Source organism: Xiphophorus couchianus, chromosome 6 (assembly GCF_001444195.1).
Source record: "Xiphophorus couchianus chromosome 6, X_couchianus-1.0, whole genome shotgun sequence".
In the NCBI taxonomy this organism is placed as follows: Eukaryota; Metazoa; Chordata; class Actinopteri; order Cyprinodontiformes; family Poeciliidae; genus Xiphophorus; species Xiphophorus couchianus.
Window position 1 is genome coordinate 12,105,125 of NC_040233.1, and position 19,538 is coordinate 12,124,662.

Sequence of the window (19,538 nt, forward strand, 5' to 3'; positions counted from 1 at the left end):
TCATAATTGAGAAAAGTTTTTATTGCTTAATATGTTTCTTTAAATAACTTACATTTTTTATGTATTTTTTTTCCTCTAAGCAAAACTAATTGCATGAAAACATCGAAACTTACAGAATTTAAAATAATTGAATTAATAGGTTTTTTATACTAAACTGCACTGGGCTCCATCTACTCAATTCAGGATGTTCATACCGAAAACAAGTGAAAAATAGAAAATTTTGAAAAAAAATATAAAATGTGGTCATTTAAATATACAATTCCATAAAACCTCTCCGCAGTAATCATTCATGTTTATGTAAATAAATAATTGAAGTGAATGACTAAGTGAACAAAAGGTAGCAGAGGTCGTTTCCTCGCTGAAAACTTTGATTTGACGCAGTAACGTGTGGGGCGAGTTCAGGGGGGAGGTAAACAAGATGGCGACAACCTGAGAGGCAAGAGTAGCACGAATAGTCAGAAAATTTTATTAGTATTGTGTCAGACGAGAGGAGCAATAGTTTTTGTCGAGGACGGCCACGCAGTGGGTGAGTAAAGCTCATAGCTAAGACATGCTTGTAGATTTAGGCGAAATTCTGCAGCAGCAGCTAGTTAGCTTGTTAAATGGCTAGTTAGCAGTTTACATTGGAATCTGAGCGTCTTGCTAGCTGTCGGTTAGCTTGCATTAGCTTGCTTCACCTGCAGTATTTTGTGTATATGCATTTCTAGGAGTGTGCAGGTTGTTAAAGCCAGTGTCCGTTCAGCTGTGGGATGAACATAATGCAGCAAAGTCAAATAACATTGTTTTCATAACCCAGTATGCCGCCGATTCACCCGGCAAATGAAGTTGGATAGCAGCCGCCGCTGCTGTACATGCAGCCCTTAGCTGCACTTGTGTGACGACGTTTCGCTCGTCCCCCTCTTGATTTTCTACTGTCAGCCCTCGGTGAACACAAACGCGTTTCTGTTGGTTTCGGTACAAAACAAGCTTGAGTTTTTTTGGCGCTTTATGAACCCACGAAGCGAACATTTCTATTAGAATTTTTTTTTTTTTATTCAACTAGAGTTGCTAAACAAACTTAGCCTACAGCCTTCAGATGTTTACATTTCTCCTAGTTCAGCTGTTTAGTAATACAGTTGTTACAAAAGTTGGCATCAGGACAACACCGTGCCTTGTGAAACATAAAATTATATTTGAATTTAAAAAAATTTTTACATGTGCATTTCTGCCATTGTTATTTTTAAATGTAGCCACAGAAGTGGAATAAATGTAGCTTAATTGTTGTTGAAGCTTTTGTGTACATACTTTGCAAAAGTACTAATTCCCCGTGATCCCATTTGTATTTTGTACATTGTAACTTCAAACTTAATTTTATACAGTTAACCAACACAAATACTTAATATTTGTATAACTGAGAAAATAATACATCTTTTTCACAATGTATCCAAATTTAAGTAGAAAAAGTTTAGTGCATTTGCATAAAGTCCCTTTTGCTCTGGTGTCTAATTGTCTTATTGGTATTTACTTGGGTGTAATTTGATGTCGATACGAATCCAGTTGTTCTGTGAAGGCCTCAGTAGTGTGAGAACAACCAGCATCATCAAGAGCAAGAATCAAGTTTTGGAGAAGTTAAAAACGGAAACAAATCTCTAGCTTTGGACATCTCAGAGCGGCGATGCAATGAAAATATTTTAGACCAAAGCAAGTTATCTTTCAACGTGAAAATGTGTTATGGTTTTGTTGTGGGTTTATTGTATGAATAACTTGCAAAAACAAAGAGACTGAGTGTATTATCCACATTAGAGGGATTCTGCATGTTAGGGACTGTAATTTATAAACTCTTCCTCAAGTTAGGATGTAAATACAACTGAATTTAAGCTTTAAACACATGCTTTGGTTGAATATGTTGTGGCAGACTATTGAAAGAAAAAGGTAAAAAATTAATGCATGTTTTAGACCCAAATGTTTCAGTAAAAAGCTCAAATGGTGGCATCACATTGAACAGTTGCAGTCTTACCTCTGTTTAATGGTAGCTATGAAGTGAATAAGATTGACATGCTTAACTAAAATTGCTTATGTTTTTATTTTAAAGCAACTTATAACTGAATTAAACTGAATCTGTTATTGTGGCCATTCTTCAGATGCCATGCTGGGGAAACTGTGGTGACATGGAGGACACCTAAGAACGGTTCAGCATATTGGATGGTCCAGTCAACCTTCTGGAGTCGACTACAGCTTCGGTTGCTGATCTATACTGAATCCAGTCCAGCCATATGCACACTTTAAGTCCTTTAGTATGGACCTCTGATAGAAATGCGTTGCTGTAAAGCCTTAAAGAAAGACTGGTGGCCTTTACCTAAAGTCGTGGGGTATTAGAATCCTAAACAGATTATTGAGACTGACTGATCAGAATTAAATTGTGAAATCATAGCCTTTTCCATGATTTCCGTTCAGCATTAATCATAACAGACCTAGCTCACAATGAATAGTATTGAACACTAACTCAGCACTGGAGCCAGTTTGTTCTGCACCCTATTTTTTTAAACCCTATTGAGTAAAAAAAAAAAGATCCTAATGTTTACAGGTTTCAGGTTGTTCACCCAGCTGTTTCCTCAGCCCTCAGGCTCCATTTCACTTTCACCTGTTTTCACTGTTTTTTTCTTATCTGGTTTTCGTTCGTTTATCTCCACTCATGGATCTACTTAGTCTAGTTTTAAAGGGTTAACAGCAGATTACGCTTCAGCAGCAGTCCGTTTGCAAACCTTTTGCCGTGCACCCAAGGATTAAGCTGTTGTAAATCTCGTCATCATGAGTGACGGCGACCTGCCTCGTCTCGAGTATCTCAATGAAAATGAACTCATGGAGATGGATACGTTCATTCACCGCATTGACTCTACCGAGGTGATCTATCAGCCACGGAGGAAGAGGGCCAAGCTGATAGGGAAGTACCTGATGGGGGACCTGCTAGGGGAAGGCTCTTATGGCAAAGTAAAAGAAATGCTGGACTCAGAGACACTTTGTCGCAGGGCTGTCAAGATACTGAAGAAGAAGAAGCTTAGACGGATTCCCAATGGAGAAGCCAATGTTAAAAAGTAAGTTCTGCTTCTCTTGTTTTCATTTTTGCTTTTTCTCTGGAAGCTTTAAAGATTTCTCACTGATGATTTAATGATATTAGTTTATGCTGTGTCTTACAAAAGTTTTCATCGCTATTAAAGATTTTCACATTTCAGTCTTTCGAAGGGGTGGACTTGTCTGTGAAAGATGCAAATTAACATGTATTTTTTTTAAAGAAAAAATTGTTTTAAAACATTTTTTATATGAACATTTAAACATTTGGGTATGAATTTATATTAAACCCCTCCAAGTCAATATCTTTTATTACGTTTTGGTGATATTTTCAGCTGGGAGTCTTGGTATATGGCTCTTCCAGCTTTGTACTGAATTTGTTGCCATTATTGAAAGTAGCTCAAACTCTGTTAGCTTGGAGTGAGAGGATCTTAGATTTCCAAATTATCAAAATACAAGCTGGAGTTTTTAAGCTTACTTTTAACATTGACTTTCCTGTTGTCACTCTTTCATAACTTTACGAAGTGTGCAACTTGTAGTCGTCATCGCAGCACATTCTTATCCTTGAGCTGTGGTTCTCTGCAGCTCTATTGGCTTATGTAAAAACCTAACAAAATGCAATGTTTTTAGTCGTAACAAAATGTCTAAGGGGATATGCTACTTTCGCAAGGCACTGTGCTTCATAGGTTTCTTATGTCCTGTTAAGGCGCGCTCATGTTTCTCACATTGTCTTGTCGTGCTTGTCTCATCATTTATTCACCATGTTTTAAACAACAATTAAGAATTCAATTAGCACACCGTTTATTGATTCTTTTTTTGTGCCTGAACATTTTCTGACGGAAGGTTTGGTATCTCACCTCATAAAAGAATCACTGAAATTCATCGCTTTTTACTATATCTGTGAAGTGAATGCGTAGGATTATAGATTACAAACACAAAGTTTGTTTTTCTTATTTATTGAGCATTCACTTAATATAGTTTCAGACTCTAATCTATTGGATGCAGTCCTAATGGGTTGGTTAAAGGAAACTGAAGTTAATGCCAAATATTTTTTTAACACTGAGTTCTTGTTTTGTATTATTTGTATCGTCTCTTTAAATGGTGTGAACAAGGGTTAAGAGAAGATGACAGAAAATGTTTTGTATAAAATCTTAACCATGATCTTCGTAGCAACTGTCTGATATTAGTTTTTGTTTATTTAGTCTCTTTACCAGTCGTACTGTCGCTCATGTGTGGTCATCCTGCATATCTACCCAAATGCTTTCTGCTTCACCCATTTTCTAACGAGCAGCCGGGGTTTTAATCACATCAGTCTTATTAAATATTACTTCAGTCTTTCACTGTGGGGCTGTACTAATATTAGACTTACTCTTAGAAAACTGTCAGAATGAGTTCACTCTGAGCCTAGGAAGCGCTGAATGTTTTTAGGCCACATTTAAAACGGAGATCAGGCTGTATTCACTGTGAATGACAGTTTTTGTGGATGATGCGGTTTCTGGTTTTATCCGATTCCCTTGACTTTGGTTGAAGTTTACCATTTTTATACTAACAACTTGTAGTCAAACTACAATTTGCTGTTGGTTAATGACCGATCTGTCCAGGCTGCAGCTGTAGTTCTCCATCACTACCACTGCTTTTTCAGTGCTACTTTGTCTTTCTAAAACTACTGGGATTAGAATACAGTGCAGCATATCCCACCAAACTGTGCCATGCTGTATATTTAGTTTTATCTGCATTAATTAGTGGTGTTTTATTTGAAATGGATTGCTCACGTTTTCACGGAATGAAATCAGCTGTCGCCTTGCCGCACACTTCAGTTCATACTTCAAGCATTGCTGTCAGAATGTGGCTTCAAGGCAGAAAATTCTCTCTGGTTGCTTCTGGGCAGAACGCACTCGAGGCGTGACATGAGGCAAAAGGGTTGACAAATTGCAGTGCTTTGTCGCCTACCCATAGTGGATGAGGCACCTTCATACTTGGTGATGTTTTCTGTTGATGTTTGTGTCAACACTGCATATTGTTATAATGTACCGTAAACATAAAATACTGGATGGAAAGAAACACGCAGGAGAGCAAGGAGAAGAAAGCTACAGCAGTTATTGATCGGTATGCAGACTGGGTTGATCGTCGCGTTCCTGCTGGTTGGAGAGCTGTTCTATAAACTGAGACTAACAGCTTAATTGGAAGAGTTTCGTTATTTTGAAGGTGTCTTTTTTTCAATATATAGTTTTGCTACATCACCACGGTAACACTAACTAAAAACAAGTTTTGGAGATTGATTTCAGAGTTTGTTTGTTGAGCAAAGCTTTTCCTCCATATCCCAAACAGTCACCAGTCATCTAGCTCTCAGGCTACAGAAATGTGTTGGATAGAAAACTCTTGGCTCTCTGACACTTTCTTTGGCGTCTCATCTGAACAGTGTCATTGAAAATGCAGTGCTGCGGAAAGAATAACTTTTTGTACCTTGATGCCAGTATTTGACTCATGCTTTTACATGATACAGTAAATATTGACCTAAATATTTAAAAGTTAGGTTTACTGAGCAACCTAAATAGTAGGCCACTAACATGACTTGCAGAAAAAAAAATCTGTTTTTTTGCAGCACCCCACACTTTTCCTAATTATAGCAACAGTAACAGTTTCTCATTTATCAACTTTTCCACGAATGCATACTGCTGCTTTCTTTGAAAATTAGTCACATAACTTATTATCTCCTCTTTTATAACTTTATTTATGTAAAATATGTATTGTAGGCAGACATGTCAAATGAAGTATGAACTTTTCAAGTGGTTCATGTATTTTAATTATTACTTATGATTGGTTTTAGGTGACAACTTTTGTGTTTGCCTTTAGATTTGCCGATAGCATAGAAATTACCTCTGCATTCAGCAGCTTCACAGTGTCCTTGTTAATGAAATGGTTTCTCTTTCTAGCGTGTTGCTGTTGGGATGGGCGTGCTCACGCTGCTACTGATTGAGCAATGCCACTTCTGTTTCTATGGCAACAGTCTGTGAATGCCTGTCTGGAATGACAGGAACGCAGAATGAACACAAACACACCTCTGGAGCCCAGCGCAGCATAGATTGAGGTTCGGATAATCTGTTTGTGCCGCCGCTGCACCGCAGCCACCTCAGTATCGCTGAGTGTTGCAATCCTGTCAGCGCCGCAGCCTGCGGGCCAGTAGTGCACAAGGTCTTTCGGTACAAATTTGAGCTGCAGATGGACTGCAGCAGTGACTGATCCTCCGGTGTCAGCACAGATTCTGTTATGTTACTCTGATGGAAATGAGTATCTGTGGGGATGCGGTGCCAAACACACAAGCGGTGCATGTGGGATGTCGTCTGAGCTTGTTCAGCTGGAGAGGAAAGACACTTTACGTCTTTGAATCGGGGTAGATAATTACTGGTTAGTTACCGTCATCATGTTTTTCTTTTGACTGCACGGAGAAACTACTTCAGCTGGTGCAGTGATGCAGCAACAACTGCTGGTGTGTTTGTGTGAAACGAAGACTCACAATATCCATTGTCAAAGATGAAGATTGAATTGAATCAAAGCCACAGTTTATGAAGCTACAGAAACCAGAGAGGTCGAAAGCACTACTGACTTCAGGACTTAAAAGCTGCTGCTGCCGCTGTCAACTCTGGGCTTTTCTATAGTGTACAAGCTGCAGCCTGCAGTGATTTTAATTTAACAACCCTTTCTGCTGTGAAACACTTATAGTTTTCTCTGCTCATAATTATATCACATGTTTACGTATGAAACAAAGAGAAGTTGTGTCACACAGATCAGTAAAGTAGCAGATTATAAAATAAGAACAACTTCTACTCAGAAATGGAACCACTTTAGTAGGTGTATTTCATGTGTTTTTCTACATAGTAAATATTAGGGCTGTTTAATATCTTGTCTGCTAAGATGCAGTACTTTCTACTATATAAGGTCTGAAGTGCCTTGCTTGCAAATTCTGCATCCTAATGTATTTTTGGCCTGTTGGGTAGATTGTCACTGCCCTTTATGCTCACACTTGGTGTTTATTTTTAGTGGCAGAGATACTAAAGTTTACACACTGGGTGTGTGTCAGTTTGAGGAGAGACACTGTAACGAATGAAAAGAAAGGAGAGGGAGTTAAAAGAATACGGGTTAGTCATTAATCACAATTTCAGCCATTATGTTGTTACATGTTTTCCTGGAAAAAGAAGATTCTCCTTGTAAAACTCTCCAGCTGCCTGCCAACATTTACAAATCTGACTTATTTAATGGTAGAAAAAACGAGTCAAAAAAATGAACAGCAGCTGAAAATCTCCATTTCACTAAACACCAGTGTGAGCATGGCCAGGATCTAAACTTCTTTAACATCATTTTCAGCTTAGAGAAAAACTTATTTCACCGTAGAGTTGGTATTCTCAAACTAGTGTTCATCAGACGTGCGTCGGTACCTATGATGGCGCACTCTTTATCATTAACCTACCGTACAAAAGTATGCCAATAAAAATCTGTTTGGCTTTTTGGTGATTGTTAAACCACTTTAGATTTGAGTTGTTTTACGTGGTTGTATTGGCTTTTAATTGGACTTCGGAACCATCAGCAGCTCAAAATAAGGGTTGGTAAAATGGGTTAGTTAACAAAACACCTGGGGTTTAGATTTTTGTGGTATATTTTGCATCGATACGCAAGAATGAAGCTAACAGCTTCTCAGCTTTCAACAAGCCTGAAATGTCACTTAAAACTTTGCTTGTGTCACTGCTAATGGTGGAATAAGGAAAATATTAATATTTCTTAATATATTATAAATACCACTAGTTATGAATAAAATTTTGATGTATAATCAAGTCAGAAGAATCCCGTCTCTTTACTGTTTGGTACAAAACGTGTATCTAACACATTTGGATGTGGGGGGCCTTTGTCTTTTTGAGTCTATAGTTTTTATTTTGTGCCGTTTACATTAAGATCTAGTATTTTAAGTCACAGGTGTCAAACTCCAGGTCTGGAGGGTTACTGCCCTGCAACCTTTAGATGTGCCTCTGCTGCACCACACCTGAATAGAATAATTAGGTCATTAAGGCTCTGGAGAACTGACCTACACAAGGAGGAGGTAATTAAGTCATTTCATTCCACTGTTTTGTACCTGTGGCACATCTAAAAACTGCAGGACAGCTGCCCTTGAGGACTGGAGTTTGACACCCCTGTTTTAAGTGTTAAATCCCAGGAGATTTTCATTGCTGCATCTCCTCAAATATTGATTTGTACCCATATTAGACGGGCTATACTGATAGAAATTACTGCAATATATGAACGTGTGAGCTAATGGCATAGCAAGCTTCAAATACAAGAAAGATTCATGTTTGGATCGCAGTGGAAAATATTCTCACATCTCCTGGCAGCAGTTATTAAAATAGGCTATGACCATGTTCTTTATAGCGGCACTTTTCAACTGGAGTCCTGATGTATATCTGCCATTTCGCCTGCATTCAAGCAGAAATTTGCCACCATTAAATCGTACAGCAAAGCTCTAATGTTGTAGTTCGTTTTTTTTTCAATGTCTTTTTTTTTTTCTTGTTTTCATTTATAGGGAAATTCAGCTGCTAAGAAGACTTCAACATAAGAATGTGATCCAGTTAGTCGACGTACTCTACAATGAAGAGAAGCAGAAAATATATCCTCTCGCCTCGAATTCAATGAGATTTTATTAACATTTATTGTTATGAATTTAGGCTCATTTTCTTATCCCTATTTTTTTTTTTTGCTTGTTTTAAACCCTAATTATTGGCTCTTTTTTAATCAAATTATCAGTTTGTGTGGCAAATTCTCCTCAACTCCTACCTCACGTATATGGTGATGGAGTATTGTGTTTGTGGAATGCAAGAAATGCTGGACAGCGTCCCAGAGAAAAGGTTTCCAGTATTTCAAGCTCACGGGTAAGCCTCTCATTCTTTCCTCCCCTCTGCCCTTTCCTCTTCTTCTTCCTCCTCAAGTCGCTCTTTCTCTGAGCTTCTCGGCTATATTTAGTCTGAGTCCTGCTGCTGCTGCTGCTTCTCCAGGCCTAAGTTTAGATCGGCGTCTGCAGGGTCAATAATGTTAAAATAACCAACCAGAGACTCGACGCCTCATCACCGCCAGAATGCTTCTAATGATTGATGAAGATCTTTCTAATCACACCGCTGTTTGTTGAAATTGGTAATTGTTTATGCGCTTTGCCATTAAAAAGAATAAAACTACTATGTTGGTTTCATATTTTGACAATGCTCTCTATAAATTGGAGGGCTGCAACTGATTATTTTAGTATCGATTTATCTATCTCTTATTTTCACAATTAATCAATTAATTGGTAAAAAAATTTGGCATTTTGGAAGATTGTTAATTTAACCACTTTTCACAGAATATTAGAAATGCATTAAAAGGTGCAAATAAATAATTAATTAAATTTTTTTAAAGAAATAATGATTAAGTTTTGACTTAATTACTGCTCTGTGTTCTTTCAGCAAGTTTTTTTTTTGAGTCTTTGTACTCCAGTTAGCGTTTAATCAATTACTGAATTAGTAAACGATTACATCATTTAATTCATCATTATGAATCTGATTGTTTCAGCAATAATCAAATGTGGCTTTTCTCTGAACAGCTGCTGTATTTCTGCTTCTCTTTGAAGCACATGCATGAATCCCTGTGATTTTTTTTTTAATTGCTGCTTCTCTGCAGGTACTTTTGCCAACTCATAAATGGCCTTGAATATTTGCACAGCCAGGGAATAGTTCATAAAGACATTAAACCAGGAAATCTGCTGCTGACCACAGATGGGTCTCTTAAAATCTCCGACCTTGGAGTAGCAGAGGTAAGCTGAAGTCCATCACGATTAGTTTTCATCACTTCAACCATCTGTCATTCGCAGTTAGCTGGAGGTTTTAATCATCTCTGTAAAAGCACAGATTATTCAATTACTATGAGTTATATGGTCAGTTCTTTTCTTTTGTTTACAGTTCCCTGCAAAAGCATTAATGCTTTATATTAACAGTATATTAATATAGTTTTAACTTTATCACCTTTTGTCAAGTTCAAGATGAGAGCATCTACTATCATTTCCACAGATTCCCATTTGTCTAGACTTTAAGTGTTCATTAATATGCGTTGATTCAAGCCATTTAGTTTTGGCTCTGGCTGATGGATTGGTGTCATCCTGTCGGAAGATGAAACTTTTCCCTGCAGCCTCTTGCAGGTTTCCTCCCAGGATTTATTTAGCTGTATTTTTATCTTCAACTATGATCAGTGCTCTGTAAAACACTGAAATGTTTGCATATTGTTTTAGAACCAAATCACAGAACGACTTCATTTATCCTTAGGTCACATTTCAGACTGCGTAGGCTTGCATAGTGATCTCTATAAATAATATGTTGCCCTGGATTTTAGTTGCAGGTGTTAAGAGTAAAATTCTTCTTCCTGTCATGATTGTGCTCTGCTTTGTTGTTCTGTCATTTAAAATCCCAAGTGGATACACTGAAGTTTGCATGTGTTTTTATACATTAGAAAAATGCTTTATAAAAAAAGAAACTATACACAAAAGCTTGAAGATTTCTCTTGTTGATAAAATTCCAGCTGTAGTTTCTCACCTGTATAATTTGCCTTTATGAATACAGTCACAATAAACTACAATATGACTTAATTACTCTTTCAGATGAAGAAATACTCAAGCAAAAATTCAGCACAATTGCATCTCCTCTCCCATCGTTTTCAGGCCCTTCACCCATTTGCAGAAGATGACACGTGTCGTACGAGTCAGGGCTCGCCGGCCTTCCAGCCCCCAGAGATCGCCAACGGACTGGACACCTTTTCAGGGTTTAAAGTGGACATTTGGTCTGCGGGAGTAACACTGTGAGTCACTCTTACCAAGATGCTTACATCACTCTCAGTCACTAAACTCTGACTCCTGACTTGTGCTTCTTTGTGCTCAGATATAACATTACAACAGGTCTTTATCCGTTTGAGGGAGACAATATCTATAAGCTATTTGAAAACATCGGTAAAGGAGACTACACTATTCCTGAGGAGTGTGGGCCTCTCCTGTCGGACCTGCTGCGAGGTGAGCACGGCTCTGAACCGAGCCAGAACAAACAGGATTATCAAAAAAACACAATTCAGGCAACAGTCACATATATATGATGAGGCAGCAACATCTCATAGGGGTTTCTGAACCTTTTTAATTTTTTCTTTTTTTACTCTGTAACCTTAATAAAAAAAATTATTAGATATTATTAATACCTAATTTAAATTTATACCCCTTGAATTTTTCCATGTTTCACTTTCTTTCAAACGTCAGTGTAGCTTTTTATGCTATATATCAGGAGTTTCAATCTGTGGCTCTCTGGACCGTCCACAGTGCGGCTTCATAATCTTTGGCTAAAAATAATAACTGTGACCAAAACTTTAGAAATAATGGTGTAATAAGCAAGGGCAGACTGAAGCAGATTTTCTTTTTTATTGCATTTCCATAACAGAATGCAACTAATAAGTTATTTTGTGATATATCCATGTTTGTTTCCTCTTTCTAAACCTAAAAATAGAAATAAAATGCTGGTTCTGAACAAATAACAAATTTCCTACTCTAGATGAAAAATTACAAGTCGTCTTTTCCCTAAAGATGATGTGACATTAGCAGCTCTAAATGAGTTTTATTTTACTGAACCAGGGACAAAAATAGCTTTTTGATTTTTGAAAGTGATGCATCCCTGTAATGGACTAACACAAAGTACCATGCTATTGTGAAGTAGATAGAAAATGATGGTTAATTTTCACTTTTTTACAGAGAAAAACCTGCAGTTTGTCTGTTTCACTAAGCAAGTAACTTCTGAAGGCTCCTAGTCACAGTTTGTGACAAAAATATAAAAAGTGCAAGGGGTGTGAATACTTTTATAGATCATTTCTCTGCATGTAATTTCAGAGCGGTCTTATAAGGAGGGTTGGTTGTGCAAAATTAAGCAATTGTATGAAAAAGATTTTTCATCATTTTGTTGTTTTTGGATGGAAAACAAAATCCAAGTTCTCCTCTTTTGTGAATAAAATGTTCGATACTGGTCTTTCCAGTATACACCCAGTAGGTGGCGCTGTGACTTTGACAGTAAGAGCATCTGCTGTACATGCTTGGCTTCCTCCTAACAGTAGAAATCCCTTCAGCTGCTGACGTGGTTTCCATTGATCTGAAGCAGAATAATAAACACTCTATAGTCGGGCTTTGCTTTTACCCAGATGAACACTGCATTATTTTTTTCCCCCTCCTTAAAACTAGAAACAACTCGAGAGTCTCTGGTTTTTATTTTCTGCAGAAGAAATTCTTTGTCGTGCATGCTTATAAGTCAAGAAGAATGTTGGGAAGATTATGTTTGCAGCAGCTAAGGTAAAACCCGTTAGTAGAAGCTAAATGCTTTAAGAGGAAATCCAGCCTCATGTGCAGATTCTTCAAACTGAAATCCACCTGCGCTCCATTTGAACGGCCTCGTTCGCATCGAGCGTTGGATTCATAACAATGGAGGAAGGAGAAAAAAAAAAGGCAATCTGTGCTGTTTGAAAACAGACTTGGCCCCCATTTTGTGAGTGTGACATCTGTCTTTGATGACGCAGCACCTGAGAGATAGTCAGTCCATAATTGCATGGTCTAAAATAAGCCCAGCGCCACAAAAGGTGTCCTTCAGCACTACTATCAGCTCTTCGCATTCTGCCCTTTTCTGCTTAGCGGCTGACGGCTGCATTATTAGTAAAAAAGGCGCCGCATCACTTCTGCATTATCACCCTGAGACTCAGCTTTACAACAATTAAGGCACAAAAACACACTTGAAGGGCTACTTGTGTTCATGTTTCCTTACTATGACTAAAATTAAACAGAGTGCATTAAAATATTTGTCGTTTCAAAGAATGTTAATTAATGCACAAAAAATTAAAGAGCTTCTGAGTATTTCAGTATCTTTCCCCCCACATTTCTGGTTTCCAACCAGCTTATCAAAATTCGGTGAGAAGAGAGAAGTGAAGAATTGTTTGGTAAAGTGATTTAATCCACTGTTTAATGTGTTTTCCAGGAATGCTTGAGTATGATCCTGCAAAGAGGTTTTCCATACAGAATATAAGGCAACACAAGTAAGTGTGTTTTTGTTTTTCTTCCTTTTGAACAGAGAATACGGTTGGCATAAAAGTATCAGCTGCAGTAAAAAGTACACCCAGAGAAAGACTTTATGTGTCACAACATATTGAAAAAATAATATTTTAAAGTGAAGACATTAGATTAAGAACAAAAGAACTAAAACATAGGAAGCATACATTAGAGCATTGTGGCAAAAAATGAATCCCATTCTTTATATTTGCTAACATATCACTTTGTTTTAGATCTGGAACCTTATTGAACTTTTAAAATGCTTTATTTTTATTCTTAACACACTTCTGGATTTGTTGCCATGTCTTGCTTAGTTGTAGCTGTTGCACCAATTGCCTAACATAAGAGCTGTTAATATTTTGGTTTTAGATGTATTAAAACCAAAATGTGAACCATGCTTTTAACGTTTTTGTAATTGTTTCGTTTTTAACTTCAGCACTATATATTGAAACCAGGGACCTTGTAGTCGGAGAGCCAGCCCATTTTCTCCGATAGTTTTTAATAATGACTTTCTAGGTTTTTCACGTTGTTGTTCATCCGAGCTTAAGAGGGTGTAGTTTCTGGCCCCAAATTTCGATGCACATTAAACCAAACCCAAAGGTATAAAATGCTGTAAACCAGCGGTTCCTGTGTTCTTGATCACACCTTCATCCGCGTCAATCTCTCGTCAGCTGGGTGCGAAAGAAACATCCTCCGTCGGAGCGCCCGGTGCCCATCCCTGCCAGTGCAGAGAGCAGGGACCAGTGGCGCAGTATGACGGTGGTTCCCTACCTAGAGGATCTGCACGGCTACACGGAGGATGACGACGACGAGCTCTATGATGGAGAGGATGAGATCATCTACACTCAGGACTTCACAGTGCCAGGTGAGTCAGAGTCTCTGCTATCGGCACCTCTGAGCTGTCGGAGAAAATCTAAATTAGACAAACTAGCAAAACAAAACGAAAGGTTTTAATACATTTAATGGCACTGGGTTGATGAATTCTAGTTGTCTCCTCGAAAACAGATAAAATCCAAGCTTCCTAATCTTAATTTTGCTGTTTAGATTACCTTAGTTGAGGCTTCAGCATAATTAATGTCGGATGGTTTCTAGTTGTTTTTAGCAGCGAGTTAATAAGTTCATCATCTAGTAGCATGTTGTAGAGTTTAGATTTAAACCCACAGTGTGTAAAGTTGGATTTCTGAGACATAAACCTAAGTGGGATTTCACCAGACTAGATTTCTAAATCTAAATTAAGATTCCTGTAGATTCCTTCAACTCGTCCTATAAGAGTGCGATGAAGTGACGATTCAGTGGTTGTTTCTTATTATTTATTTCTCCTTCAAAACACTCATATTTCGATTTCTCTTTCAACCAGAACCAAACTAATTGACATTTTTGTTAAGGAAACTTATAACAAATCTCTCTCATTTCCCTTTTTATGAATCAGTTTTGTCTTTGAAGCTTTACACTCTCTTGGGTTCCAGCTGAAACATTTTGGTTTACAAATCCAGCAGTAAAGTGTTGCTCTGGCTTTAATCTTGAAACTTAAATGTTTCCTACTTTTTTAAATTCATTCTCTGTCTGGTTTTGGTCTGAGGATTCAGTGCTGTGAGTGATCCGTCCATCTCACATCATCATTTCCACTTTACAGGACATACAGGACAGATACTCGGTTACCAAATTGAGCAACTTGAATGATTCTTTGAAATCTTTTGAGTTTCTTTGCAGATTTGGTGATTTTTATTTTAAAGGTCAATGTTTTTATTTACATAGGTGGCGATTTGGGTAGGATATGTCTTTATTTTTAAAGATCTCCAACATCACCTGACTGGATATTTTATTACATCTGTTGTAAAATGTTGGACGCATGTAGCCACTAAGTGTTACTGAAAATGAATTGAAACAACCTGCTGTGAATAAGGTCCATCACCAAATCAAGCGAGTGTGTGGGCAAAATCCAAGCTGCATTTGTGTAATCTCTTTTTAATGTCCTTAACATGCAGGAAAGGTTTCTATTAATTAGCCGTGTTTACAAACTGTAGCCACAGTTGACAGATGTTTGGGAGAAGAGACATTAACAGAATGCTTTAACTCGTTTCCTAACTCTGTTTTCATCATACCTCCCCTCTAGACTTGAGATCTTCCATCTGTTGCTAGGTAACAGCCTGTAATATAAATGCAGCAGTCAGTGTTGGGTATCTAGAAGTGGTGCCCCACATAAAAACCCAACAGAGCTGCAGAATGTGAATGAAGCCAGCTATAAATAGTTGAAAGGGTTTCGGTTTGGGACTATGAATGGTTTCCCAAGGTTTACTCCCACACATGCTGGGCATTGTCCCTCATAGGAAGCTGTATTTGAATGAAACTGGAGCTTGAATAATAAAACGAAGGACTTTGTGTTTTTGCTGTAGCAGAAACTAAAACACCTCCAGGGACCAGGGAGGGGGGGAAAAAATTTTTTTAAAAGATTTTATAGGTGATTTCCGACCCGTATTTTGCTGTGATTTTTACCTGAGTGTTGCAGTTTTTGTGTGTGGGGGTTTTCTCAGAGGCCCAGCAGCCACACATGCTGACTGATGCATCTGCATGAAAAAACAAAAGGTGACATTAAGGTTGGAACCAGTTTTTCACTTGATGGATTTCCTGTTAGTGTTTTTTTTTTAATCGTGTGGGTATTTGACCTTGTTTCACTGTAAGTCTGTGAGATTCAGATTTTCTAGTTCTTTTGTAGAAAGATAATAAATTCCGATGTTCAGATGCTTTTTATGTGTTTCTGCTTCAACACATGCGATTATCAAGCATTAAGGTCAACAGATTCACTCTGTATAGGTTGAATGCTTGGTGATGAGGTAATTCAGCCGTCTGAGTCAGGTGTGTAGGATTAGGAATGTGTCTAAAAGATGCAACACATCGACCCTCGAAGACTGGACTTTGAGATTCCTGTTGAAGTAATCGTTAGAGATTATAATAAATTGACTCTTACTGTCAATAGAAAACTCTCTTGACATCTTCTTATAGTGTAAATCCAGATTAGTTGGTCATGGAGGCTAACCTGCACAACGGATGGAAATTCACTGGTTGTGAAGACATTAACTGTGTTTCCAATTGGCCTTAAAATTTAGCAAATTCGAATTAGGAAAATAAATTTGCTGAACGGAACCTCACCAATTTCAGGGGGGGAAAAAAGGTTTTTGCACTAGGATGAGGTTGTTTTCCCAGCTTTGTTGAAATTAGTGTATTTTGCAAAACTCCAGTGGAAACCTTTTTCATATTACACTAATCATGTGCTTAACTACTGGATGTTACTACTAGGGGGGAAGAGAAAGAAGACAACAGGAAGTGGTAGAAGGATGACAGTGTGGCATGTTTTTTAATGACTTATGGCATCAACAAACTGATTCACACGTGATTTTAATTGCATTTCTTATTTAATGGAAACACCGCAAAGGCTAATTTGTGAGGTTTTTGCAACATTAGGGGAATATTGACAATGTTTTGCACACATTTGTAAAGGAAACACAGCTTTAGACTGTTCTTAACCTCTTAGCAGCACCTGATCTGGGGAAACAAAATTATCCGTGCAATGGTGCTTTTTATTTTTCAAAGGACGTCAGCTGTTGGGATTTTGGTTGCCATTGTTTTAAGGCTTTATGTTGCCTGCAGGGCAAGTGGCTGAGGAACACCAGGATCAGGGGAACGCAGACCACAGCCCAGCTGTCGCCAAGCCAGTTTGTGTGAACGGGACAGACGCCGGGTCTCTAAACAGCAAGACCAAAGCCGAGCGCAGGTCCTCCTCCTCGTCCAACCCCTCACGTAAAGGAGTTTCCACAGCCAGCAAAATCCGCAAGCTCTCCACCTGCAAACAGCAATGACAGCCCTCCGTTCCTCTCCCACGACAGCAGCCCATCTGGTAAGTGATCACCGCTGAGTTTGTAGAAAAGTAAAAACTAACCTCCAATATTCCAATATGCTACAGATCCAGTAAACTGTAGTGAGGAACGTGTTTCAGAGTGGAGTGTAGAAGGGAAACGGACTGAGAGACAGAGTTGGTATTCAGCTTACAGCTCTCTGACTCATCACCACTTCCCTGACAAATACAAGAGCGATCTCTCTCGCTCTTTTCCTTTTTCTATGCCACAAAAACACCTGTGGACTAGGCTGTCAAATATCTTTTCAACTGCTTGTCAGGGCTCCTTGTTCAAATCAACTAGGACATGTTTTCGCTTCAAGCATTTTGCCAAATTTCGAACAGGTTGTCTTCTTTTTCCAGCTACCACCCACAGCTGCTCTCTCCGTCTTGCACACATCCGAAGCTCTCGCAGAGCGAGGCCGTTTGTCACGGGCGCAGTGCAGAAGAGATGCGGTGTATTAATTTGTTCAGGCAATGACTCATCCTGAATGAGATAAAGTGGGTTGTGGGATGTTTGTGTCTTTCTCACCCTGAGGGTTGACTCTTTCCGTTTTAACGCTACAAATTAGTTTTCGCCTTGTAAAAATCCAGTCGTCTGAGAACGTCTGTCGCGTTCTCATCCGAGCCCCTCTTTCTCTCTCTTTCAGGTCATTCTGTCTTCGTCCCTTATTGTCTGGAGTCCCGATGGCTGGGAGTGAAGCCTGCTGACATTAACGTCCCCGCGCCTCCTCGGACCGCCAGCCTGCATCGCCTCTCTAGAGGAGGGGAGGGAGGCTCGACCGGGAGGAGAAGGATGGCATGAAAAGTTCTGTTTGCTCTGAGACTGAGGCACTTGCTGTGAAGATGTTTATTTTCTCCCAATATTTTGCCTCCTTTTAACTTGTGTCATCCGGTTCTGGTTATTCAGCCCCCTCTCTCCTGCCCCCAGTTCTGTCATCCTCATTGGATGGCCAAGTATTGCACCGGACGATTCAGACGCCCCTCTAGCTCCGATCCCCGTCCTTCCCTCCCCCGACTTCTGTTTCTTCAACTACCTTTGTTTTTACTGAACCCTGATGGCCGTTTTTAATACACATTGTGATGTGTAAAATATTAAAGTGGGGAGAGAAAAAAAAAAAGCAAAGCTATGGATAATTCTGTATTTAAATCTACTTTGTGAGTAATCATTATAGCAAGACCACCAACATAAACTGCATGCAGTACAGAGCTGAATGAAAAGGGAAGGCGATTGGTTCGCGAAGCCCCGACTTAAATCTTAATTTAGGTTTAAATTTTATTTTTCCAGTGATTTTATTTTTTTTTTATTATTATTATTTATAAAGAATGTGTCCCAAACAGTCTGTTTTGCTCAAGTTTTTTTTTTTGCTAGCTGGGAATATATTTTGCACATTGCACCTCACTTAATGCCAGTCAATAACTTTTATTATTGTATTTCTTTGTTACATTCTAATACAAATAGGCTTAGAGAAACGTACTGATACAGAGGAATACCCAGATTTAAAATACATATGGTTTCAAAACCAAACAATTGACTATTACACTAACTAAAACTACAGTAGGTAACCTGCGAGAGGCATGTCTGTTAGGAAATCAGGTGCAGATTACTCAAGCAAATAGGTTCATTAATAGCGATGCACCAATCAGGCAATACATTTTTAGTCATTCATGTCTGTCCTGCTGATTTTAAGGTTTTTTGGAAAAGAATATAACAGGAGTAGCGTTTGCTGCAGTAGGTATTCATTTAGAGTCCAACACAAATGGAGGAATTATATTATCACTGCTTTGTAAAGGGTCTATGTTTCGAGCAGCGGTCTGCAACCTGTGACTCTGGAGCCACATTTTCATTTTTAGCTCCTCTATAGAGGCTCTCTGGCTTTAATCAAACAATGATTTCATCATAATGGCTCAAAGAGAGGTTGGCTTTAGCAGCTCTGCAAAGTTGTCAATGAATTTCTATGGCAGAACTACTAATGCTTCTTTTCAAACTTTTAAATGCTGTTTTTTTTAGGTGAGCTGCACATTTTCCCTCATTAGTTTCTGTTTATATAGTTTGCGCTAAAGTAGCCTGGTTGCACAAGTGACTCTTGAACACTTTATTATAAAGGTTTTATGCTGTTTTGTATTCTAATATACAAATATTTTACTTTTACAATTGAAGGATATCTTCTTGGCTTTATGGACTGAAAAGGTTGCTGACTCCTGCTCTAAACTTATTGGAAAACTGGCAAAGCATCAAAAGCACAACATTTGAAGTTTCTACAGACAGTTAAGGATATTTCTTTTTTGTAAGAAAACTAATCAAGAGAAAATCTCTGGTTAGTGCGTCTCTATCAAACCAGCTGCTAACAGCTTAGACTGAAAACCAAAAACATTTAGTTGAGGTTTATTGCATATCTTGGCTGAAGTCGTATCAATCAAATAACTGCAAATATTAGAGATGCAATAACTAGTAAAACACTTTAATCTTGCAATGGCAAG

The 19,538-nt window shown here is 38.4% G+C and overlaps 1 protein-coding gene across 1 annotated transcript; it reads left to right on the forward strand.

Annotated features, from left to right (window-relative positions):
- Positions 1-371: 371 nt before the first annotated feature.
- stk11 (serine/threonine kinase 11) lies at positions 372-18,400 on the forward strand. Its single transcript, XM_028021391.1, has 11 exons — positions 372-526; positions 2,121-3,071; positions 8,612-8,695; positions 8,868-8,957; positions 9,736-9,868; positions 10,766-10,902; positions 10,983-11,110; positions 13,098-13,155; positions 13,840-14,033; positions 16,814-17,060; positions 17,708-18,400. The coding sequence occupies exons 2-10, from the start codon at positions 2,788-2,790 to the stop codon at positions 17,020-17,022; spliced, it is 1,317 nt and encodes a 438-aa protein (XP_027877192.1). The 5' UTR covers positions 372-526; positions 2,121-2,787; the 3' UTR covers positions 17,023-17,060; positions 17,708-18,400.
- Positions 18,401-19,538: the final 1,138 nt, after the last annotated feature.

Coding starts and splice junctions, on each gene's coding strand:
- stk11 (XM_028021391.1), top strand. CDS start 2,788: ATGAGTGACGGCGACCTGCCTCGTCTCGAGTATCTCAATGAAAATGAA. Junction 3,072..8,611: donor GGAGAAGCCAATGTTAAAAA/GTAAGTTCTGCT, acceptor TTTCATTTATAG/GGAAATTCAGCTGCTAAGAA. Junction 8,696..8,867: donor AATGAAGAGAAGCAGAAAAT/ATATCCTCTCGC, acceptor CTCCTACCTCAC/GTATATGGTGATGGAGTATT.